This window comes from Pseudoliparis swirei, chromosome 2 (assembly GCF_029220125.1).
Source record: "Pseudoliparis swirei isolate HS2019 ecotype Mariana Trench chromosome 2, NWPU_hadal_v1, whole genome shotgun sequence".
NCBI lineage: Eukaryota > Metazoa > Chordata > Actinopteri > Perciformes > Liparidae > Pseudoliparis > Pseudoliparis swirei.
Window position 1 is genome coordinate 22,226,983 of NC_079389.1, and position 25,415 is coordinate 22,252,397.

Consider the following 25,415-nt stretch of genomic DNA (forward strand, 5'->3'; position numbering starts at 1 on the left):
GTCAAACGGAACCTCTTTGGTCATGGCTGATCCTTGGTGCTTTTGGGGGAAACCCATGGGTAGCGGCGTGAGAGCTGCTACAACCTGCTTTTTTGTTTTATGAGAGGTGAACACGCCTATTGCTGTCATAATATGCAGGCGATACAACATATACAATTGTGATGAATAAGACTAGAATACGTTTTTCCAATTAATAACAGCATTGTAGAAAAGCGCAACCTTTGCTACACAAAATGAGGGCAAATCATTATATGTTGCAATTAGCTTTCTATTGTACCTATTTATAAAATGGTGTTGCATACTTGATACGGCCACTCTCATGCTCAATGTTGAGCTCTTCTTTTGAAAGGTAACAGCAGGAAAGCCGATCTCACGGCGCGAGGATGTGGCAAGTCGCCAAGAATCTTGTCTATCATGCATACGCAGCATAACCTGTGCCCGTAATGTAAACAATTCCACGAAAGTACAGGCACTTTGCTCTTTATTTATTCATGACTTAGTTTGATGTCTGTGTACTTCGTTAAATGTTAAGCTCTCAATAAAGGTCTGTAAATAAAATCTGCATTCCCCCTTGTGCCCCACCCCACAGTTTGAGAACCACTGCATTGAGTTCTTTAGCTCCAGAGTCACAGAATTTAACTAAAGACATGTTGGTATCCAAAAAAAAAGAAAACAGCATCTCTATATTTGTCCAAGGGTCCTTCAACTTATTTGTACACAGGAGTCAGGAAACAGATTTCAACAGTAGATAGGAGTAGTTTTCTAAGTTTCTTTACTTAGAAAACATTTTACAATGTAAAGACACATATGATCTGCATGTAAAACTTTTTATATAAACATCACTGTATCAATATCGTTTTATCTTTTACTAAATTGTCAACAGTGTGACCACATTTTTCTTTTTAATTTCAGCCTACATGGAGTGTCTCTCTACATCATGTCTGTTGCATATGATCCAGGCTGTAGTATCTTAAAGGTGACAATGAACTTGATAGATTTTCTAAACCAGGGGTAAAAATAGGCATAAATCACAGGGTTAAGACAAGAATTGAAATAGAACAGACATATTACAAAGGCAGCAGATGAGGCATTAAGCAAGGTGTCCTGGCCTGTCAGCAAAACACAATAATATGGGCAGATGCACAATAGAAACACAACAATAACAACACCAAGATTCCTGGCTGCTTTCAGTTCAGATCTTTTAGCAGTTACAGTCACTGAACACTTAAGCGAGAAAGCCGCAATTTGAGAGCGCATGGCACGAGCCTGAGTCACAGCCACCATAAAAACTCTCATGTACAGAACTATGATGACAGTGACAGGGCCAATAAAAGTCAAACACAGATCTGCAAATCCAGCAATGTAGTTAATAACAACAACACACTCTCCCAAGCAGGAATTATACCTGCCTGGTTGTTCCAGGTTATCCTTGAGCAGCAGACTGTTATGGAAAGCAGAACATATCCAACACAGACAAACACAGACTTGAACTCTTTTTTGTGTGACTTTGTTGGCATAATGTAGAGGCTCACAAATAGCCACATATCGGTCAACTGATATGAGCACCATGGTTCCTATTGAGGCAGAAGTAATAATATAGTCCAGAACATTGTACATAACACACATGAGGTCACCGAGCAACCAGCAGCCGTCTATGAGAACAATCTGAAAGTACATCATGAAGCCCACGAAGAAATCTGAGACAGCCAGAGAGAGGAGGAGGAGGTTGGTGGGTGTGTGGAGCTGCCTGGAGAGACAAGAAAACATGATTATCACGCTTGGCAGCATCAAATAAAAGCAATGACTAAAACTTGAAAACATAACATCCAATATTTAGTTTTCTTCTATTCCAAAAACTTTTTGTTTCTGTACAGCTACCAGTTTGATAAATTGTTAAAACAGGCGTTAAAACATATGAATACCTGAAGTGGGAGATGGAGATGATGACCAGCAGGTTGAGCGTCACAGTGAGCAGAGAGATGGAGGACAGTAAAATGTAAGATAGCATAGATAGAGCGTGAGGACGCATGGCCTTCCTGCAGGAGGAGTTGAGGAGTTGTGGAAAGCAAAGCTCGGCTTCTTCAAGGGTTTTCATTCTCAGGAGGAGGAGACGAGATGCTGCTGAGCTCGTCAGACAACTGATCTCTTTTCTTCCTTCACATCTTCTTTTACTTTGGTAACAACTTTCTGTTAGTGGGAGTGACTGAAATCCACCCTGACTTTTTCCTCTATTTTTATTGGGCTTCCACCTGTAGTTCACCTCCCCATCTTATTTCCCATTTTCTTCAAAAAAATTAAATTTCCATCATGCTCTGCATTGGGGAACTGCAAGGCACATCAAATTGCTGCAAAAGTTGCATTTTTAGGACAGTTGTGTCTCGGACAAGGAGTGTACAGCTTCTCGTTACGATTATGCCAAGCATCTGGATAAGCTATAGATGTATGCATATTTTTGAACTTTTTGCAATGAAGAGGTTTAAAGAGTGACATTTGTCATGTGTCTTTAAACTCAAGCCCATATAGTTGTCACTGATTCCCTCAATAGTTGTCTCTGATCACTAGTCACAAAACGCCTTCATGTGATATAGATTTCTCTCTAGTTATTGATGAATTTGTATCTCTCCATCGCACATTACTAACTCTGTTTCCTCCCTGGAATCTTTGTGACTTCACGTCTCATATGGCCCATTGGACCTGGCTGTGTTTGATGCCTCCTGCCATGGCCCTGCTTATGCGCCCCCGCCCTCAACCTCCATCTGTCTCATGGATTGTGGAGGCCTGGGTCGTATGTGTGCAGATTATAAAGCTCTCTGATTCAACTTCGTAATTTGTGATATTGGGCTATTTAAAAATACATATAATTGAATATGTTTCTGATCTCCAGTTGGCCACCTTCTATGGTCTCCAGTCGACCTCTGCCAGGTTGCCTCTGCACCTACACCTAACTTAATGCTTGGGATAGGGCATACTGATATATTTAGTTTGTACATATCAGTATACATTTGAGGTCTGTCAAGCAGTCTCCCTCCCATCTCATTTATATCACAAGACTTGGATCAGTTTACAGCTCTGACCGAGACATACGGCTGCATATATTATGATATGATAACAAAGTCTATCAATGATCTTTAGCCAAAGGTGTTTCGGTACCAAGTGCCCTCATGAATTACCCTCTGCTCTAACCATGTTTTTCTTATGGCCAATTCATAAATGGAGTTTTATAGAACTTATTTCGGGAACAAGGATCACGCCGCGAACGCAGCTCATTTCCCGCGCACTAAAGTACTTAAGCCCAGCACACCTGTTCACCCCTTCTTTACTCTGTCTCCACATACCGAGCGGTATGGAACCAGAACTCTCACCACTTCTGACAACGATCTGTTTGCAGAAGAGCAGATCACGCCCGAAGTCCCGGAGATCTCCCGTCATCAACTTCGGCAGCGACCAATTATCTGCGTCCCTCCCCAGGCAGCCCTAACGCCATTGGTCCCTCACCGTCAAACAGCCCCGGGTAGAGATCCGGTCTCTGTGGTCAGAAGGACTGCGTCCCTCTCTGACGGCACTCTCCCACCCGGTCGAGATCCAGCCACTCGAACTACGGCCGCGATACTTCTCTTCCATGCCGACGCTCTGTCGAGCGTCATACTTCCTACACCCACGGGTGGACAGTACGTAATCTTAAAAACGCACTCGTCGAGCGCAACATCCGACAGGAAAGCAAGACTCTACTAACTCCTGACGGACTCCCAGCGCGGCATTTTCAGTCTCCCAGCTCCACGATGGCAGCACCGCCGATGACATCAACACGGACACCACGGCCGTAGGGGCCCATCCGCACCCCCTCCCCCTCCCAAAATGCCCTCAACCCAGGAGCCATCCACTTAGCAGCCTCTCACCCAGCATTCACTACTGTATCATGCACATGCTTGCCTCCAACGAAGCATCTCTTTCTACTTCCCCTTCCAGTTCTTCCCCCTTTTCCCATCCTTACCCCTCCCTTACCCATAACCCAAATCTATCTAACGCTAACCATCCTACCTTGCATGCAACCCTGTCTTTCACAGGTCAGCCAGCAATCTTTCACCGCTCCTTCCCGTATAATGTACCTCCACCCTAGCCACAGCGTTACATCAAAAACACCCACCCGCCCGACCATCCCTGTTGTCTCACACACTCAGGCAGAAGATTCTCGCCGGTAATTACGTCGACCTCTCAGAGTCTTCGCATCCCGCCTTTCCCTTAAACTGCGAGCTCTCAGAGTCTTGCACCACATGCATCCTCTCAACACCTCGGCCGCACTGTTAGAAGTGGGACAAATAAATGCGAATTTTTCTGGGATTAGCAAGGGGATCCGTGGACCAGGCCGGGAAAGAGCGAATGCGGAATGTTAGTAATAAAACAGATCTAAGGTGACCCCAGTTCCATTAGACTACAACAACAGGAAAGCAACAAGGCATCCATCAGGCCGGCCGACGGGGAGAGTGGCTGTAAGGTCAAATGAAAGCGTCGAGGCCATCGCTGGGACGATAAGCAGAGGGCCAGGTGTGACAGAACAAGGGTCCTGAGTGGTCATCTTTGGCGTTTACAACCGGTGACCCTCTGTCTGAACTCACTCAGGGGCCCCACGCCGACACCAGATGTAAACATTGCACCTCTTGTGATATTCAAATGAAGACCTGTTTGATTGTGTGTTCGGAGCCCATATCCTCACCATATTCAATTCAATTCAGTTTATTTGTATAGCCCAATTTCACAAATTACAAATTTGTCTCGGAGTGCTTTACAATCTGTACACATAGACATCCCTGCCCCAAAACCTCACATCGGACCAGGAAAAACTCCCAAATAACCCTTCAGGGAAAAAAGGGAAGAAACCTGCAGGAGAGCAACAGAGGAGGATCCCTCTCCAGGATGGACAGGTGCAATAGATGTCATGTGACCAGAAGGACAGATTTAGAGTTAAAATACATTCAATGAATATGTCAGAGTGTATGAATAGTTCATAGTAGGCATATTCCACGATGGAGACCTCCACGATCCATCAGGCAGATGGCGGTGGGGAGGAGGAGTGGGCGGAGTCTCAACAGGACAGTGGCGTAGTCAGGAGCAGGAATTCCACGACCCAGACCTCGATGATCCATCAGGCAGATAGGATCTATGCCGTCTCATAGGGTCCGATGACCCCATGAGACGTGAAGTCAAAAGGACTCCGGGGAGAAAGCAGAGTTAGTAACGTGTGATTGAGAGATGAAAATTCATCCTTAAGGAGAGAAAAAGAGGAGATAAGTACTCAGTGCATCCTAAAACGTCCCGGCAGCTATAAGCCTATAGCAGCATATCAAGGGCTGGACCAGGGCAAACCTGATTCAGCCTAACTATAAACTCTGTCAAGAGGAAAGTCTTAAGTCAAATCTTAAATGAGGTGACTGTCTGCCTCCCGGACTGAAATTGGAAGCTGGTTCCATAAAGGAGCTTGATAACTAAAGGCTCTGGCTCCCATTCTACTTTTAAGACTCTAGGAACTACAAGTAGTCCCGCATTTAGTGAGCGTAGCTCTCTAGTGGGGCAATATGGTACTACAAGCTCCTTAAGATATGATGGAGCATCACCAATCAAGGCTTTGTATGTTAAGAAGAATTTTAAAAGTGATTCTTGATTTTACTGGGAGCCAGTGCAGAGCAGCTAGTGCAGGAGTGATGTGATCTCTTTTCTTAGTTTTAGTGAGAACACGAGCTGCAGCATTCTGGATCAACTGGAGGGACCTAAGAGATTTATTAGAGCAGCCTGATAATGAGTTGCAGTAATCCAGTCTCGAAATGTGAACGCATGAACCAATTTGTCTGCATCTTTTTGAGACGAGATGTGCCTGATTTTTGAAATATTACGTAGATGAAAGAATGCAGTCCTTGAGATTTGCTTTACGTGGGAGTTAAAGGACAAGTCCCGATCAAAGATAACACCAAGATTCTTTACAGTGGTGTTGGATGCCAGGGCAATGCCGTCTACAGAAACCACATCACCAGATAATTGATCTCTGAGGTGCTCAGGGCCGATTAAAATTACTACGTGTTTGTCTGAGTTTAACATCAAGAAGTTGCAGGTCATCCATGTTTTTATGTCTTTAAGACATGCTTGAATTTTACCGAGTTGGTTGCTCTCCTCTGGTTTTATCGATAAATATAGTTGAGTATCATCTGCATAACAATGAAAGTTTATGGAGTGTTTCCTGATAATATTGCCCAAAGGAAGCATGTATAAAGTAAATAAAATTGGTCCAAGCACAGAACCTTGTGGAACTCCGTGATTAACGTTGGTGGTTATCGAGGCGTCATCGTTTACAAATACAAACTGCAGGGCTCTCAAGTCTCACGCATTGAGCGTGAGACTCACGCATTTCGGTCTTATCTCACGCACTCCCGCCACATATCGAATTCCTCACGCTGAAAAAACCTCTCGGCTATTTAATGCTTGAATGCAGGGGTGCTCATCATTCGATCGATTGTTCCGCTGCAGAGCTCCGGCCGGTCTGCGCACATGGGATGGAGAAATAGTCACTAGCACCCCGTCAACAACTCTTTCAGATCGATCTGATAAATAGGATTTAAACCAAATTAGTGCCGTGCCTGAAATGCCAATCGACTGCTCCAGTCTCTGTAACAGGATGTCATGGTCAATGGTGTCGAATGCAGCACTAAGGTCTAACAAGACCAGGACAGAGAGGAGTCCTTTATCTGCTGCCATTAAGAGGTCATTTGTAATTTTCACCAGTGCTGTCTCGGTGCTGTGGTGTTTTCTAAATCCTGATTGAAATTTCTCAAATAAACTATTATGATGTAGAAAGTCGCACAACTGATTTGACCACTTTCTCAAGGATCTTGGAGAGGAAGGGAGGTTAGAGATCGGTCTGTAGTTAGCCAATACCTCTGGATCCAGAGTGGGCTTCTTCAGGAGAGGTTTAATAACAGCCACCTTGAAGGAGTGTGGTACGTGGCCTGTTAGCAGAGACACATTGATAATATCTAATAGAGAGCCGCCAATTAAAGGCAAAACGTCTTTAAACAGCCTCGTCGTGACGGGGTCTAGAGACAGGTAGGCGTGTTGAAGTAGAAACCGTTGAAGATAATTGGTCACGGTTGATGGGAGAAAAGCCCTCCAAATATACACCAGGGCATACAGCGGTTTCCAAGGCCATTCCACTTGAGGACAGATTGGCACTGGTTATGGGCAAGAGAATATTAATCTTGTCCCTAATAGTTAAAATCTTTTCATTAAAGAAGTTCATAAAGTCATTACCACTGAGGTTTATAGGAATGCTCAGCTCCACAGAGCTGTGACTCTGTCAGCCTGGCTACAGTGCTGAAGAGAAACCTAGGGTTGTTCTTATTTTTTTCTATTACTGATGAGTAATAGGCTGCTCTGGCATTACGGAGGGCCTTCTTATATGTTTTAAGACTATCTCGCCAAACTAAGCGGGATTCTTCGAGATTAGTTGAGCCATGTGTCGTTCAAGCTTTACGTGACGTTGCTTCAGTTTTCAGTTATACCAGGAGCAAACCTCCTCTTCCTCACTGTCTTCTTCTTCAGAGGGCTATCGGGTCAGTGTCATTCTCAGAGAGCCTGTGGCACTGTCAACAAGATGATCAATCTGGGACGGACTAAAGTTAGACCAGGAGTCCTGTGATATATTGAGGCGTGGTATCGAATCAAATACAGAAGGAATCGCGTCTTTAAAGTTAGGGACAGCACTGTCAGGTAGACATCTGGTGTAGAAACTTTTGACTAACGGTACACTCCAGTAGTATAAATTCAAAAGTTATGAGGTTGTGGTCTGACAGAAGAGGATTCTGTGGGAAGGCGTTCAAATGCTCAATGTCAACGCCATAGGTAAGAACAAGATCAGCGTGTGGCCAAAGCTGTGAGTGGGTTTCTGTACTCTCTGACAGAAGCCAATCGAGTCCAACAAGGAGATGAATGCAGCACTAAGGCAATCATTATCAACATCCACATGGATATTAAAATCTCCAACAATAATAACTTTATCAGTTTTAAGAACCAAACTTGATATAAATTCTGAGAATTCAGATATAAACTCTGAATATGGACCTGGTGGTCGGTACAGAATCACAAATAGAATTGGCTGTAGTGTTTTCCAGGTTGGATGTGAAAGACTAAGAACAAGGCTTACAAATGAGGTGTAGTGTAATTTTGGTTGAGGATTAATTAATAGGCTCGATTCAAAGATGGCTGCTACTCCACCTCCTCGACCGGTGCCTCGAGGAATGTGAGTATTAATATGACTTGGAGAGTCGATTCATTCAGGCAGACATATTCTTCATGGCTCAGCCAGGTTTCAGTTAGGCAACATAAATCAATGTGATTATCTGATATTAAATCATTTAGTAACACAGCTTTAGATGACAGATCGAATATTTAGGAGACCACATTTAATAGTCCTGTTTTGTTGCACTGCTGAAATAATGGTGTTAACTTGTATAAGGTTATTGTGTACGACTCCTCTTCTGCTTACTTTTGATTTATTTAATTGAAGTGGCCGTGGGACAGACACAGTCTCTACTCTAGAGTCATGGGTGGGTAAATGCTCGAATGGAAGAGCAGAGAAGGGTGTTAAACTACAACTCTGCTCCCGGTTCCTGATCTGAACCCTGGGTTGTCATGGATTAAGTCCGGTGATCAACTTGGTCATATTCGCAGAAATGAGACGCGCTCTGTTCAACGTGGGATGGATGCCATCTCTCCTCATCAGATCAGGTTTTCCCCAGAAAGTCTTCCAGTTGTCTACGTAGCCCACATTATAGGTTGGGCACCACCTCGACAGCCAGCGGTTGAAAGACGACATTCGGCTATACAATTCGTCTGTCTGCAAATTTGGGAGAGGGCCAGAGAAAATTACGGTGTCCGACAACATCTTGGCATAAGCACACCGATTCCACATTAATTTTAGTGACTTCCGACCGACGGGCACGGGCGTCATTACCACCGGCGTGTATTACAATCTGACTGTATCTCCGCTTGTCCTTAGCCAGCAGCTTCAAACAAGACTCCACGTCGCCCGCTCTGGCCCGGGAGGCACACGACTCTGGTCATAGCGTCGCTATTTTCACGTTCCTGACTATAGAGCTCCCGATAACCAGGGTGTGTTCCTCAGCGGGTGTGTCGCTGAGCAGGAAAACTGGTTCGAAGCGTGAAGTGGTTGGTGCTGGCGGGCTTCTGTGTAGACTTACTACTCCTGCGAACAGTTACCCAACCACCCGGCTGCACGGTTGCCCGGGGCGTAAAAATATTAGTGCCCGACCGGGGGCGGGCTAATAAAAGTGTTATTCATGCGCCCGGGCTTCCCCTTAGCCCCCTCCAACCAGAAAAAAAATCCTTTTGCGAGACAAAGGGGCGGGGAAAATTACTGGCCCAATGAGCGAAGGGGGGGGGGGAAAAGGTTGTCGCGGGAGCGGAAAAGTTACGGAAGGTGGTGGCCCTTTGGGGCCCAAATTGAATAAAAACCCAAAACCGTTCAGGTTTTAAACCGCCGGACAATGGTCTTTGTTGAAAAGAAATTTCTCCCAATGCTTTTCCTGCCCCCGGGTTAGGGGCGTGCACTCCCAGGGAATTCCCCACTGAAAAATCATGGGGGCCCCCTAAGGCCGGAATAAAGGAGACCCCGGAGCAGGGAGGGAGGAAAAAGAAGGCCCCCTTTTTGAGGGGGACAAGAGTTTTCCCGAATTAAAAAAGGGGGGGGATGCCCCATAGAAAAGGGGGACAACCGGAAAAGGGGGGGCCGGGGTAAAAGGTCCAAAAGGAAATGAAGGTCAAAAAAGGTTTTTATTGGGTTTGGGTGGTTCCGGGGAACCCCACGAATTTACTTTTTTTTTTTTTTTTTGAAAAAAAACTTGTGGCAGTTTTAAAATTTCCCAGGGGGCCCCCTTTTTTGGAGCCCTTTTTCCCAGTGAACCGAGGAAGGGGAGACCGGGGGGAGAGCCCCCGAGGGAGTTAGGTTTGATAGCCCCGGGGCCTTTTGACCCCACTTATGACTTTTTTTTTCCCTCCTGGAACCCCCGGCTGGCCCCCGTTTTTCCCCCAAAAAGGGGTGAACACTTGGTTGTAATTTTCCTGAAAAAAAAAAGGCCGAGCCGCCCGACCGACCCTCAGGGGGGGGTGAGACCAAAAATTAATCCCAGCATTTTTTCCCCCAATCTTCCGACATTCCGGGGACGTCCCGGTAAACTCCCTGCGGCCGTGTTTCCGGCCCAGGAGGAAAATCTAACCTGATCCGTCCCCGGGTTTCCAGTGGAATTAAGGGGGGGCCCCGGGCCCGGGGGGCTCGGCGTTTTTTGGTTTTCCGGTTTTAAACCTTTTTCCCAAAAATTGGGGTTACCGTGCACCTCAAATTTCCCCTCCCTCCATTCCCTCCCCTCCCCCGCCCCACGAGAAAAAACCGGTTTTTTTTCCGCTCCCCCCAGGCGACAATTTCCCCTTTTTTCCCAAAGCCCCCCTGTCCGCCCCCCCAAATGCACACCCTCCTCCCCCCAAAAATTAAATTTTTTTCATGTTAGGACCAACTCCCTTCAACTTCCCCTTTCCATCTCTTCTTCCCCTTTTTCCCACGTAACTGCTTTTTTGTTTCACCGGGTTTTTATTTCCTTTCCCATTGGACCACTTCCGGTTCCAACCCCTCTCCCCCGGGGTTCCCCCTTTTCCAAACCCTCTTCCCTTTAGCCCTTACAGCCTCCCCAAATTCCCAGTAACCACCCTAAATTTGGGGGGCCCGGGTCAACCCCCCCCCTGTGCCCTGGGGGGGGGAAACCCCTTAACCCCCCCCGGGTCTTTTTGGGGGGAAAAACCGTCCCCACGGGGGGTTCCCCCTAGGCCTGTGGGTTTGGGGGTTAACCCGATTCACCGCCCCCACAACTTGAGGTTTTGCCCGGATAAAACAAATGGCCTTTGGGGGAAAAGGCCCGGTGGACCCACGCCTTGGATTAGGGGCCGGAAAACCCACGGGTGGGTCGGACCTGGGCCCATTTGCGGGGTTTTTCCCAATGTTTCCCCGGGCCAGCCAAGGGTTTGTTCGGATAAACTGGGCGGGAATGGGGTGAAATTCGGGGTGTTTGACGGATTTTCCGTTTTTTTTTAAGTCCCGCTCGCCCTTTTTCCGGCTTTTCCTGGGCGTTTGCCGTTGGTTTCCTTAAGTTCCCCCCCTCTTTTTTTCCACCGGTTTTTTCCTAGGTTTTTATCGGTTTTCCGTTGTTTTGCAGATCTTTTGTTTGTTCGGGTTTCTGTTTTGAGCTTTTTCCCCTTTTTGGAAAACTTCTGTGTTTGGGGGCCCGTTTGTCCCGGGGGGGACCAAAGCCCCCATGCCCCGGGCCCTTTCCCCCCAAACTGTTTTTGGCTGGAAAGACGTTTGGGGGGGAAAAAATTCCTGCTGGAGGCTTTTATCTTCAACCCTGGTTTCCCCCCGGGTTCCCCCCTTTCCAAAGGGCGTAACCAACTCCCCCCACCCACGTCTTGCTCCAAAACCCCTTAAATGGAAACCCAAACAATCCTCGTCCCCCCCCTTGTTCCGATGACTCGGGCCCCACGCCCCAACCCGCTCTCCAACTTTTTCCCACCAAATTTCTTACAACAACTCTTTCCTTCCCCTCCCCCCCCGTTAGCCTCTGTCCCTTCCACCAACCCTAGAACCATCCCTTTCATTGCCCGGGGTTTCCCGAAAGCTTCGAAAACCCCCCCCGAGCCCCCCCCAATTCCTCAACCCCCAAACCCCGGCGTCTCCAATCGCAACCCTCAAACCGCTCTTCCCCCTTCTACCCTTCTCGTTAAAAAAAAAATTTTTTTTTCCAAAAAAAAATATATATATATATATATATTTTAAAAAAAACCCACACACAATAAAATTTTTTTTTAAAATTTTTTGGGGGGGTTTTTTTTTTTGGGGGGGGTTTTTTCTTTTAAGCCCCCCCGGGGGAAAGGGTTTGTTGTGGGGGGGGTTCCGGGAAACCCCCAAGGGGGCCCCCTGGCTCCCCCCTTTTGGTTTTTCCTTCTTTTTCCTAATTTTTTTTAAAATTTTTCTCTTTTTCTGCTGGGGGGCCCCCAAAATTCCCCCCCCCATAAAAACCCCCCCCCAAAAAAATTTTTGTTACTTTAACCCTCTGGAGTCGTCAAACAGGTCGACGATGTTTGACACTGTTTACATTTTTTAAATGATTATTTCTCCATGAAAATAGGGAGCAGAAATAAGTTTAAACTACTGGATGACTCAATAGGGTTTCATCTTCCATTACCTTTGTCCCGTGAACTCGTCCGCGATTCACATAGAAAGATAGGGGCAAGGACGTGTCAGGCGATGCGGCGCCGAAAGTACTCGTCACACGAAACCTTTCACCATGATTTGTCAATGCGTTTGTCTGTCGACATTTTGCAAAAAAAACAACCAATGAACACTCAATAAATCTCCTCACCACACACCTGAGGTTCATTAGGAATCTGTCAATCAGAGAAGCAAGAGAACACCCGCTAAAGGACTTCACAACAAGGAAGGAGCTGCAGCGATTTTGGCAAGAAGCACGGAGGACGGCGCTTCAGAGCGACAAGAGGAACAAGCAGCCAGAAGAGATCCACTTGAAGACGGGTAAGTGTCTTGACTAAACTTTACGTGTCTGTTATGTGTCCTGTCATGGTGTCAGTTACGTGTGCGCAGTGCTGACTAGTAATGTATTTTACAGAGAATTCACCAGCGCCTGCCCCTGCAGCCCCACCTGCCCGGCCAGCAGAGAGGTCTCGTGACCCGGAGGCCCACCAGCATGACATGATGTCAATATGTCATTATAGTGAAGCCATATTGTAAACAGTCTATGTGAATATTTGTTTTCTTCTGTTTTCTATTTCTCAATATGTATATTATGTAGAATATTTTAATTGTTTTTATGTATAATACATATTTATTTGAGAAAAAAATTCTAATGGTCATTTTTCATTATCACACACCCGATGAAGCTTTATCTGCAGTATGAAGTCATTTGTCAGTCAAATTGTTATCATTTTGGTGAATGGTGTGACAGACCACATCATTTCTACTCAAAAAACCATAATACAAAATTTTATTTCAGACATTTATTTTCATGTAGCCTATCATTTTTTCAGATATTTCACTGCTTTTGTGAACCTAGGACCTTTGGTAAACCAATTTCAAATACCAAAACAGTTTGTCCGTATGAGTAAAGGTATGTTTTCACACAAATAATGTTACTTCAATTTTCAGCTTACAGGACATATTTTCTCTTTATACTTTTGCCTAAGGACAATTGTGCCTCATTATATAGAGCTGAGACTGTTGATGTAGCCTAGTGATAGCTGGCATGCTACTGCTAGGTCCTGGGCCTAGCCTCGATGTAGCTGGCATGTTACTGTTGGGGCCTTGGTGTAGCCTAGTGATAGCTGGCATGCTACTGTTGGGTATGGGCCACCAATGTATTGCTGTTGATCAGTAGCCAGTTGTCCCAATGGGATAATATCTGTTGGTTCCTTCCTTCCAGTATAATAATAACAAACTTGCATCTGTCCATGAAGACAATCCTTGGACAAAGGACTTTTTTGGTCTAGGATAACATTTGCTAGTGGACCAGGATTGAGTTGTATATCCCTACTTAGTAACAGCAGAAACAGCAGAGTACTGTAAACATACCTGTATTTGCTTCTCTTGGTGCATTGTTTGCCGTCTCTATGAGAAAGTCAATTGAAACGTTTTGTTGCCAGAACATGGAATAAGCAGTTAAATGGCAGTATCCAAAAGAAATATATATATACATATATACAAATATATATACACATATATATATAAATACACATACATATACATACACATATATATATACACATGTATACATATATATATATACACATACATATATATCCACATATATATATATATCCACATATATATATACATATATAGATATAACATTTCATGTAGCTTTTATCCAAAGCAACGTACAATCATACACAGTAGATACAGCTGTGGGGAGCAATGAAGTGACTTGCTCAGGGACACAACGAGTAGGGCTAACAAGTAAGGGTAAGTAAGTAAAGGTGCTAAACATAGTTTCACAACTGCATGATAAATGATCAATAAAAGGTTATTTTAATTAAAACATGTTTGCAGGCCATTTGTAATATATGTGAAAGGCCCTTTGAAAGGATGGTGGCGGGTTTATCTTTCTAAACAAAGAAGAGAGAGTTGCATTAAGGTATTTAGAGTCACGCAGTGTACCTGTTGTAATCCCAAAAAAGAAAACAGCATTTCTATATCAGTCCAATGATTATTCAATTTATTTGCTATGTTTGCATTACAGTAGTCAGGGAACACAGTTTTCATAATTAGCTAGATTAGATGCTTTTGCTTCACTTTTGCATTAAAACCGTACAATCACAACCCACATATATAATCTGAATGCATCTGTTATTACATTCTCACCAGCATGACTAAATACAATTTGTATCTAATTTTAAGCACCATGCAGTGTCTCTCTACATAATGTTGGTCGCATATGATCCAGGCTGCAGTATCTTAAGAGAAACAATGAGTTTTATGGCTTTTCTGAACCAGGGGTAAAAAAAGACATAAATCACAGGGTTAAAACAGGAGTTTACATAGAACAGAGATGTTACAAATGCAACAGATGAGGCATTAAGCATGGTGTCCTGGCCTGTGAGTGAAACACAAAAATATGGGCAGATGCACAATAGAAACACAACAATAACAACACCAAGATTCCTGGCTGCTTTCATTTCAGATTTTTTAGCAGTTACAGTCACTGAACACTTGAGAGGGAAAGCTACAATTTGAGAGCGCATGGCACGAGCCTGAGTCACAGCCACCACAAACACTCTCATGTACAGAACTATGATGACAGTGACAGGGCCAATAAAGGACAAAAAAAGATCTGCAATTCCAGCAATGTAGTTAACAACAACAACACACTCTCCCAAGCAGGAATTATACCTGCCTGGTTTGTCCAGGTTATTCTTCAGTATAAGACTGTGAATCAAAACAGAACATATCCAACACAGACAAACACAGACTTGAACTCTTTTTTCTGTGACTTTGTTGGCATAATGTAGAGGATAACAAATAGCCACATATCGGTCAACTGCTATCAGAACCATGGTTCCTATTGAGGCAGAAGTAATAATAAAGTCTAGAACATTATAAATAACACACATGAGGTCACCGAACAACCAGCAGCCGTCTATGAGCATGATTTGAAAGAATATGAGGAATCCCACAAGGAAATCTGAGACAGCCAGAGAGAGGAGGAGGAGGTTGGTGGGTGTGTGGAGCTGCCTGGAGAGACAAGAAAACAACAAACTTATCAGTATTAGGAGCTTCAATTGTGATTTTAAGAGATAAAAGCAATGACGTAAACATACACATATTTCCCTTAAAAGTCTGTGATCTCATATTTAGTTTAATTCTGTTCCATTAACCATTTCTTTCTGTACAGACACCAGTTTTGTAAATTGATAATAATAAAAAATCATATGAATACTTGAAGTGGGAGATGGAGATGATGACCAGCAGGTTGAGAGTCACGGTGAGCAGAGAGATGAAGGACAGTACAATGTAAGTGAGCATAAATACATAGTGAGGACGCATGGCCTTCCTGCAGGAGGAGTTGAAGTGTTGTGGAAAGCAAAGTTCGCCTTCTTCGAGGGTTTTCATTCTCAGGAGGAGACAAGATGCTGCTGAGCTCGCCAGACAACTGACTGATCTCTTTTTTTCCTCCACATCCCTCCTTCTTTTACTCTGGTGATAACTTTCTCTTAGTGGGAGTGACTGAACTTCTATTTCCCTGAGTCATCTATTTCATTGGACATTTCCCTGTATTTCACCGCCCCCTTCTCTTTTGTCCTAAACAATTACAAATTCCATTTAGCTCTGCAACAGCAATACACGTGACAAAGCAGACAAAAGTTGCTTATCAGGACAAATGTGACCAGGACAAGTAAAGTGATAGTACACCTTCGGGTTACTATTTTGCCATGAACCTGAATAGTCAATCAATGTATGCATATTTGTTTTCCTTTTTGCAATAAAGATGTTTAACTCTGTAGAGTTCTTTCATGTGTTCAACTTAAGCCCCTGCAATGATTCCCTGCTTCCCCACCTCAATAGTTTTCTCTTATCACTAGTCAGGAAACCCCTTCATATGTTTCGGATCTCCAGTCAGCTAACAGGTTGCCTCTGGACCTTCAGGCCCTAATTGGTCAGACAGCTAGATTAATCTTCAGTTGGCTGCTTATCCTATCTCCAACTGTATGTGGTCTTTCACAAGGTCAGGGGTCCCCAAACTTTTTCCTGTGAGGGCCACATAACGTTTGCCTCGTCTGCTGGAGGGCCAGCCGGGGGGGGTGGGGGGGTGCTAGTGAGAAGGGAGTGTGCTCACCTATGCGCGCGCATCACGGCTCAGTGGTGCGCGCGCATCACTCACGCTCGCGCGCATCACTCACGCTCGCGTGCAGACAGCATTTAACGGAGCAGCGCGTGCGCTCTGATCGCTCTTTTAATGTAGTATCGATACTAAAAATATGGGGGGGGGGGAATTACAGAGTGGGGGGTGGAGATTTCACCCTGTTATAATAGTAGGGATAACACTGGAGTAGATAAGCGTGTCTTCTTGTCTGATCAATACGCAACTGTGAGGTGCGCGAATGGACCGAGCGGCCAGCTGCTGATCACTCACTCAACAGCCCGACTTGCACGAGTAGACGGTGCACAAGACTCATTTTGACCCAGGAAAAATCCTGGATGCGCGCCACTCGCTGTGAGTGCATGCACGTGCAGACAGCATTTAACGGAGCGAAGCAGCGCGTGCGCTCTGATCGCTCTTTTAATGAAGTATCGATACAAAAAATATGCTAAATCACATCGTTTTTAACGTACGGGTACTTTGTTAGCATCGCTGCACCGTGCAGCGTGACGGCAGCAGATGTAGCGGACTAACATCCAAGCTAACCTAACTTCCCAAACGCTGTGGACATCTGAACGCTGATTGGCCGAGTAGCGACACGTCCCATCAAAGATGTTCTATTGCAAAGAGCACCACTCCACATTTTCTCCGCGTCTCACTGCAATCTCAACGGCAGCGGGCCAGGTGAAAAAAATAATAAATCGGAACGCGTCTCTGGTATTGTTCAGGGGGCCGGTCCACTTGGGGAGGCGGGCCGGATCCTGCCCGCGGGCCGTAGTTTGGGGACCACTGCACAAAGTAGTCTCGGGGTCATTTTTTTTCCTGTATAAGTTTTTCTCAAATTAGATTTTCATATTTACAGTGCAGTTTCTGGTTGTCGTATGCATAGTTTCTTCTCAGAATAAACTTTAAATGTTGGGTTACTTAATGTTTAGGTATAATTGCACAACAAAATAATTTGATAAAGTTCAAGCAACAAAAGTGCTCGGTTCGACATTAGGTCATAAGGTACTTAAGAAAAGTAATGTAAAATTAAAGCTGCAAGCAGCGATGTGTGGGTCCTGGTTCCTCTCGTCGGGGGTAGTGGCTGGACGCCGGCTCACGCTGCCAGAGAATATCTGCAACCGTTGGAGGAAGCCTCTTTGAGTTAGTTTTTTTCCCTGCATGGAGCGATACTGGAAATTATACTTTGCAAATAGTCCAAGACTTTGGCTGTGTCTACTACCGCGCACTTGAGCACTTGGAGCACTGACTTTCAGTGTTCGAAGTGCGCCACTGAAAAAACCAGCAGAATTCAGTGCACTGAAAGTACCCGGATGGCGCACTGCAAACGGGCAAAAAATGTAGTGTAAAACGATGGACACTACTCGCCCTAAACGGCCGCCATCTTGGCGACGTAGCGGAAGAGGAGGAGCCCTTTCGCCAGCTTTTCATTTTATTTCTAAAACAATGGCGGACAGCACAAGCGATAGACCACGAAGCTACAGACCGTAAATGTAAGTATCAGCGGTAATTACACATTGTACTGGTATTACAATGTACTACTAACATGCCATTCTCAGATTAGTGAGCATACCTAGGTAGCATTAGATGCCATTGGATCTGCATGGCAGTTATGATAAGCTAGCTGGGTAATCCACCACCTGGCCAGTCCGACGAAGGTGCACTTTTATCGGACACTTTCGCTTGACGAGCGGGGCAGGTCGGCTCCAGGCGCTTGCTCCAGCGGCAAGTCCGACGACAGATAGCTATGTCAGTCATCGGACAGTGTTAAACAACGGCTGTTCTGTTAAACAATCGAAATAGCAATTTTAATAATGGATTAACAATGGATATGCTCAGTTTAATAACGGGTTAACATGACACCATGACGTTTGCACACACGCCGCCCGATAATTAATACCGTTACGATAGCTATCTAAGCTTGTCCTTCTAGAAATAATTGTAGCTTTCAATCATCGTTGTGTTTTTTTAATGTCGTGTATGTATTAATTTAAATGTAATCGTGGTCTGGGACAGAGCACTGAATGGCTATCCTATTTCTGTTTCCTGCCCCAGAGACGTTTCCTGGAGGTGCTGGTGCTGGTCCTCTGCTGCCCTCCCGACATCTGCATCTGGCTCCAATGACCTCTGGCACCTCACATCCACCTCCAGGGCCTTTAAGAAGATGGACCGCCATCGCGTCTTCAGTATCCCGAAGGACCTCTCCACAACACCCCTCGCCTTTGACAGGCAGCAGTTGTAGCTTGGAGGTGGACAGGCTGCCTGAAGGGGGTCATGAGGCAGATGGGTTGGGACAGGCAGGGGGAGCCACCATCCCCAAGGATACAGTATCCTGGTGGAGGGTATGACTGCTCATAGAAGATGGGGCTGTTATTCAGGACCCTGGCATCATGCACTGAGCCCGGGGCCTGTCGAAGGCCCTGGCCACCACCCGATAGGAGGTGGCGCTGGCAAGCCAAACAATAAAAACTAGACAGGAGATCTCAGGGCCCCAACCGTGGTCAGTCAGTGCCCAGCACAGCCATGAGGGCGTTGAATGACTCGGGTGAGCCTGAAGTCCACCCTCATGTCACTGTGGCCATCACAATACAACGCCAGCAGTGGCATTGCAACATTGATACGGCAGCGCCGCCTGGGACTGGGTGGCTGCTGTAGAGTGTGTGGGAGGGAGGAAGGAAGATTATATTAATATGTAAGTCATTTTATCAATAAAATGTTGTCATTGAGGTTTTGTTGTCTTTTATTGCGTTTTCTGATTTATATTAGAATTGATGCATGTTTGTAACAATAATTAATATGCCTGTGTGTTCAATTGCTAATTGATTCCTGTATCAGGGTGAACTTCACTACAACAGAGATGTGTATAAAAGTACAGTCAGTCAAAGTAGGCCTATTACTGTGTGAATTCAAGCAGATGATGCCTATCATTTCAGCGAGGAGAATTTAATTGCAACTACTACATGAAGCTATGCTGTGAAGGTAAGGCAAAATCACAATTAAATTTACATATACCATCTCGACTTCAGCCAGAAGGCGGAGGCTCCTGCCGCGATTGTGGAGGTATCGCAGTTTCCACATGGGGTGGAGAAAGGGGTAAACAAGGGACAACAAGAGGGCAAGAAGTGCATTCATTTTGTCAGTTTAAGGGTTAGGGTATCGCAAGCAGATTTGCATACGTCACTCCCGGCTTAATTTCGCGGGTGCCGTGAACAGATTTGCGTCCGTCACTTCCGCCAAGTGGTTCACGGTTAAGTGTTCCATTTGAGACAGCACTTCATCAGCGACGCAGTGCACTGCAATGCAGTGCACTGAATTGCAGTGCACTGCATTGCAGTGTACTTCGTTAAGTGTGCGGTAGTAGACACAGCCTTTCTGTATCCACTAAATGGCACGAGACGAAATTTGATGAAGGCTAGTCGAAATTTTGTAGGGGGTGCTATCGTGCCGAATTGCCTTTTTGAAGGATGAAAATCAAATCATAAAACGACATTTAGGACAGGATACATTTGTGCTAAGTTTGGTTGTGTTTCAAGCATTCTTAGTACCCAAAAAGATCTTTGTCTTCAAGGTTTGATTAGTAAGGTATTTAGGTTGTACTGAACACATTTGAAGTCTGTCCAATGATTTACCCAGGAGGAGTTGAATAGACTAAAGCAGGGGTGCTCACACTTTTTCAGCAAGCGAACTACTTATAATGTGACCAAGTCAAGACGATCGACCAACGGGGGGTGGGGGGGTGCTAGTGACTTTTTCTTTGCTTCGTCCCGATGCGCGCAAACCGGCGTCGGAGCTCTGCGGCGCGTGAGACGGCGGGCCGCAGAGACAGAAATGACATGCCTCTGCTGTAATTTGGCGCTATAGAGAAAGTGACAGGGGGCGGGCCAATTTTTTTTAATGTCACGCGATCTACCATACTACGCCGCGATCGACTGGCAGGTCGCCACGATCGACCTATTGAGCACCCCTGGACTAAAGCATGAAAAAATTTACGGAAAAGTCACAAATCAAAATTGCTGACCTCCGGTATAATTTTGAGCATGGTCCCAGGAGACTTTATTTTCAGGTTACATGTGTTACAGGGTCAACAATATCAATGCTAAAACCAAACAAAATACTAATATGATTAATATATTTCTTATTTCCTGGCGTATTTAGTATCTTACCGTGACTACTGACAGCTCTCTTTCTGCAAGTCACGATTCACAGTGTTTCAGACTCTGCCACTTCAGCCAATTAAATGACAGCATCTTTTGAGCGACAAACAGTATAGATGATAATCCAAATGAGTTTGCAAATTTATTGTGCGAAATATTTTCTTTCAGAACAAGTAATTCAAATTAACAAAATAGTGATGGGGACGATTGTGTCCTTCCCAAACTTTGGTCGTTAGTCGTCCCTGAGGACCATTTGCAAACGTACGCCATTGCTTCTACCCCAACCGAGCTGCTACCTTCGGTCCTGAGAATTAAAGCCAAAGTGGAAAACCCCAAAACTGCATTTCCACAAATGGCCACTTGGTGCTGGCTCAAAAAGCATTTCACAATCCCCATAGACTACCATGTTAATATGCGTGTTGTAGCATGTTCTCATAGAACTGTAAACTGATGTTGTTGTCTTATCAAGTTAAAATTAAGGTAAATTAAGTGTCATTATCCTGTGGGTAAAAGTAGCAGCTATTAATCATGGATTCATTTCAGACTAGTCACACCTGCATGAACATATATATATACAGGACTGTCTCAGAAAATTAGAATATTGTGATAAAGTTCTTTATTTTCTGTAATGCAATTAAAAAAACAAAAATGTCATGCATTCTGGATTCATTACAAATCAACTGAAATATTGCAAGCCTTTTATTCTTTTAATATTGCTGATTATGGCTTACAGCTTAAGAAAACTCTAAAATCCTATCTCATAAAATTTGAATATTTCCTCAGACCAAGTAAAAAAAAGATTTATAACAGCAAAACAAAATCAAACATTTGAAAATGTGTTTCCAGGTGTTTCGAGTTAATTAGACGATTCAAGTGATTTGTTTAATACCCTACTAGTATACTTTTTCATGATATTCTAATATTTAGAAATAGGATATTTGAGTTTTCTTAAGCTGTAAGCCATAATCAGCAATATTAAAAGAATAAAAGGCTTGCAATATTTCAGTTGATTTGTAATGAATCCAGAATGCATGACATTTTTGTTTTTTTAATTGCATTACAGAAAATAAAGAACTTTATCACAATATTCTAATTTTCTGAGACAGTCCTGTATATACTTTATGTGGGTGACTTACACTCTGTTAAAAATTACTCAAAACTATATAAATTATGAGAATATGTCGCCTTAAAACTTGCCTTGAAAACAACAAAGAAAGATTAAAATGGAAATCATGATTCTAAAAAGTAAAGTTCTCAATGATTGAATAAACAAAGTGGAGGTAAGTAAGTGATGATGATTGAGATGAAGATGACAAGCAAAGCGAAGGGGAGAAACTTCAGTCCCTACTGGACAACAACCTGAGCCCGAGAGACATGACGAGACAAGAAAAGAGATGCATCAGTTGTGTAACAGAGAGCTCTCGTCCAAAAGCTGCCAGAACTCAGCCTCCTCACACCAGGATGGAGACGACTGAAGGCGCTGAGCTCTGCTTTCCACGACTCCTCAACGAGTCCTGCAGGAAACCTCAGTCCGATGGCGTCTTTGTTAACACTCTGCTGTCTTTCATCTCTGTGCTCACTGCAGCTCTCAACCTGCTGGTCATCATCTCCATCTCCCACTTCAGGCAGAGATGAACCCTAAAACTAACGAATTATCTAATAGATGTATACATAATGAAAATGAATTGCATGTCTTCCTTTTAATGTGCATCTAAATATAATATCTGTGTAAAGTTGCATTCTAGAATGATTTCATTTATGTTATTAACAAACTGTTGTCCTTCCTCTCCAGGCAGCTCCACAGCCCCACCAACCTCCTCATCCTCTCCCTGGCTGTCTCAGACTTCCTGGTGGGCCTCCTGCTGATGCCGGTTGATCTCCTCTTTTCAGAAGCTTGCTGGTTCCTGGGTGACTTCATGTGTGCTCTGTATTATGTTATGGATTTTATAATTACTTCTTCTTCGGTTGGAAATATGGTGCTCATATCTATTGATCGTTATATGGCTATCTGTGACCCTCTACATTATAACAACAGAGTTACTCTGGACAGAATGAAGATCTGTATCTGTCTATGTTGGATTTTCTCTGTTCTCTACAATAGTTGTATTTTGATGGACTTTCTAAAACAACCTGAGGTGCATTATTCCTGCTACGGAGAGTGTGTAGTTGTTCTTAACAATGTAACAGGATCTGTTGATGTAGTCTTTACCTTTATCGGCCCAGTTACTGTCATCATACTTCTGTACATGAGAATATTTGTGGTGGCCGTGTCTCAGGCTCAAGCCATGCGGACCCACATTGCATCTGTCACAAAACAGCGTCCAGTCGGTGTAACTGCTAAGAAATCTGAGATGAAAGCAGCCAGGACTCTTGGTGTTGTTGTGGTTGTGTTTCTGATCTGTTTCTGTCCATATTACACTCCATCCCTTACAGGTGAGGTTATCGAAGATAGTAGTTCATCCTCAACCTTCGTAGTCTGGCTGCTATATTTCAACTCATGTCTTAACCCGCTGATATATGCCTTCTTTTACCCTTGGTTTAGAAAATCTATGAAACTCATTGTCACCCTCAAGATACTGCAGCCCGGCTCTTGTGATACTAATATCCAGTAAGGTCAGACTGATGAGTAAAATCAACACAACTTATTGTGAAAACGGGAAAGTACTGTTTTTCCAACATTTTAAATATGTAGTTAAAATGTTACACATTTAAATTAAGTCAATAAATGTTGTTTTGTTACAATGCTCTTTTGTTATTTCTAAATACACTGAAGCACTTTCTTCAAGTTAAAATGCAGTGCAAATATCGTTATATTAAGCATGTCTTCTAGTTATTCCTTATGATAGATCTATTTTAATTTGTTTGCAGATGAAACAAGCTCAGTTTAATCATATGCAGAAGTTTATACTGTGAATATAAATATCAAGTTAATTGTAAGAGTTGCAAAACTGTTATGAATCATTAAGCTTTGAAAATGTTAGAAGATAGTGTTTTATTATATTTACATATAAACTAAGTGTGAACATATGGGTCCATTTCAATAGACAGAATATGTTCTTGAGTTATGTGGTTCGTGGTAATGTTTCATAATTTAAATAATAACTTTTCACATTCAAACTGAGCAGCTAAGATGGCACACGCAGTCAAATGATGGCCTGCTTTGTTTTCTTGTAAGCAAAAAAACAGCGACAGTTACTTGAATGTAAGTTTGTAATCCTGACATCACCAGGGAAGGAAATGAAGGCTGATTACCTTTAATATTTTATTCATTCAAATAATAAAGACGAGCATCCTTATAATGTGATTTACATATCTAATAGAGATAAAGTTACACAACACTCTCACACACAGCCTCTCTCTCCCCCTCGGTCACAGACACACACATGTACAATAGATATGTCTCTCTTTCCCTGTCACACTCTTATCTGCACATATCTTTATTCAAAGGGCAGTTTTGGTCACATGTCTTCTTTCCTTTGTCCTGCAGACCGGAAGGCTACCAACTTCACCTTAGCTAACGCAACTAATTTCACCGGTCCTCGCTCTCCAGAAATATCAGTCACATTTGCAATTAAGTTTGCTGTGTTCTCATCGAGAAGCCGTTTATGTATTTTATTTCATTAGTTGCACAATGAACCCGAGCTCAAAGATCTTTAAAGCTGTGACTACCATGTTAGCACAGCAGCTTCAGTTCAATGAGTGTGTTCAAAATTGCATACTCAAGTTCTGTGTTCTATACTTAGTCACTGTGTGTTGTATTCTGCAAATTAAATGAATGGTTATGTGACCAGCTGACTATTGAAATCTTTGTTCAGATATATATAATAGTATCCGTAGCCGCAGACTGCTTCTCCATGAACTGCGTCTGGATGACGGACGCTTCCAAACGATCAAATTATGTTCCATAGTTTCTGATTAAAAAGGTTGTTCAAAGATTGGTAGCCGGGTTGGATATCTGTAATACTCGTCAAACTATTTTTAAGAATTAAGAAGATGTCTGATCTGTCTGATGCATTATAAACCATTTAATTTTAATTTTAATGATTCAGAAACACTTTTAAGTATTTAAATACATGTATCTAGTAATAGTGTGCCTACTCCTAGTTAAGTGATAAAAAAACCCATTGTATTCCCCTTTTTATTATTTTACACAGTTGAGGAAAAACGCTATTGGAAAAAAACTTAATTTAGTTATTTATGTTTACATTTTAACATATTTAATCTGTGATTATATGCAGTTAAGACACCACTGCATGTAGTCCATGCAATGTTTTAGTGAATTAACTCTATAAAATAAACAGTAGTAAAAGGCATTTTTTTTTAAATGACAAAAACCCACATCTTAGGGTGGGACAAAACTGACGGTGTTGACGGATTGATGTAAAATCACAGCAAACAAGGTCTGTTAACAAGGCCGTAAAGCTCACATGAGACACTCATGTGTTTTCAGTCCCTCTATGCTTGGATTATAAGTGCATTTAAATGTTTAAGGACAAACTTAAAACTTATTAGCAAAGTCAATGAACGATGCAGGATCCAGAATCCTCTGTGTCTTACGAGACCATCAATTTAGAGAAATGGCACACATAACAAACAGGCCAAGAAAATGGGGACGGTGAAAAGTAAAGATCTTTAATGACCAAGAATTAACTCAAAACATGACCAGCTCTATACTATAAACAAAGTATTTTAACTAGCTGTTACACCTTTCTAGTTTACTTCAGTGAGTTGGTAACAACACCAAATACATTTCCATTTTCATAATAAGTTGTGTTGATTTTAC

The 25,415-nt window shown here is 43.5% G+C and overlaps 3 protein-coding genes across 3 annotated transcripts; 1 reads left to right on the forward strand and 2 right to left on the reverse strand.

The window, feature by feature from the left end:
- Positions 1-930: 930 nt before the first annotated feature.
- On the reverse strand, positions 931-2,095 carry LOC130206336 (trace amine-associated receptor 13c-like). The gene is made up of 2 exons (XM_056434266.1): positions 1,923-2,095; positions 931-1,747 (listed from the first exon to the last, which is right to left on the reverse strand). The coding sequence occupies exons 1-2, from the start codon at positions 2,093-2,095 to the stop codon at positions 931-933; spliced, it is 990 nt and encodes a 329-aa protein (XP_056290241.1).
- Positions 2,096-14,532: 12,437 nt separating this feature from the next.
- On the reverse strand, positions 14,533-15,727 carry LOC130206800 (trace amine-associated receptor 13c-like). Its single transcript, XM_056434960.1, has 2 exons — positions 15,555-15,727; positions 14,533-15,349 (listed from the first exon to the last, which is right to left on the reverse strand). The coding sequence occupies exons 1-2, from the start codon at positions 15,725-15,727 to the stop codon at positions 14,533-14,535; spliced, it is 990 nt and encodes a 329-aa protein (XP_056290935.1).
- Positions 15,728-22,093: 6,366 nt separating this feature from the next.
- On the forward strand, positions 22,094-23,244 carry LOC130202795 (trace amine-associated receptor 13c-like). Its single transcript, XM_056428559.1, has 2 exons — positions 22,094-22,257; positions 22,425-23,244. Exons 1-2 carry the CDS (start codon positions 22,094-22,096, stop codon positions 23,242-23,244), a joined length of 984 nt encoding a protein of 327 aa, XP_056284534.1.
- Positions 23,245-25,415: the final 2,171 nt, after the last annotated feature.

What these genes read in the sequence shown, in the direction of transcription:
- LOC130206800 (XM_056434960.1), bottom strand. Translation starts at nt 15,727, where the DNA reads ATGAAAACCCTCGAAGAAGGCGAACTTTGCTTTCCACAACACTTCAAC. An exon ending in ATCTCCATCTCCCACTTCAA is followed by an intron (nt 15,350 to 15,554) that starts GTATTCATATGA and finishes TTGTCTCTCCAG; the next exon opens with GCAGCTCCACACACCCACCA.
- LOC130206336 (XM_056434266.1), bottom strand. Translation starts at nt 2,095, where the DNA reads ATGAAAACCCTTGAAGAAGCCGAGCTTTGCTTTCCACAACTCCTCAAC. An exon ending in ATCTCCATCTCCCACTTCAG is followed by an intron (nt 1,748 to 1,922) that starts GTATTCATATGT and finishes TTGTCTCTCCAG; the next exon opens with GCAGCTCCACACACCCACCA.
- LOC130202795 (XM_056428559.1), top strand. Translation starts at nt 22,094, where the DNA reads ATGGAGACGACTGAAGGCGCTGAGCTCTGCTTTCCACGACTCCTCAAC. An exon ending in ATCTCCATCTCCCACTTCAG is followed by an intron (nt 22,258 to 22,424) that starts GCAGAGATGAAC and finishes CTTCCTCTCCAG; the next exon opens with GCAGCTCCACAGCCCCACCA.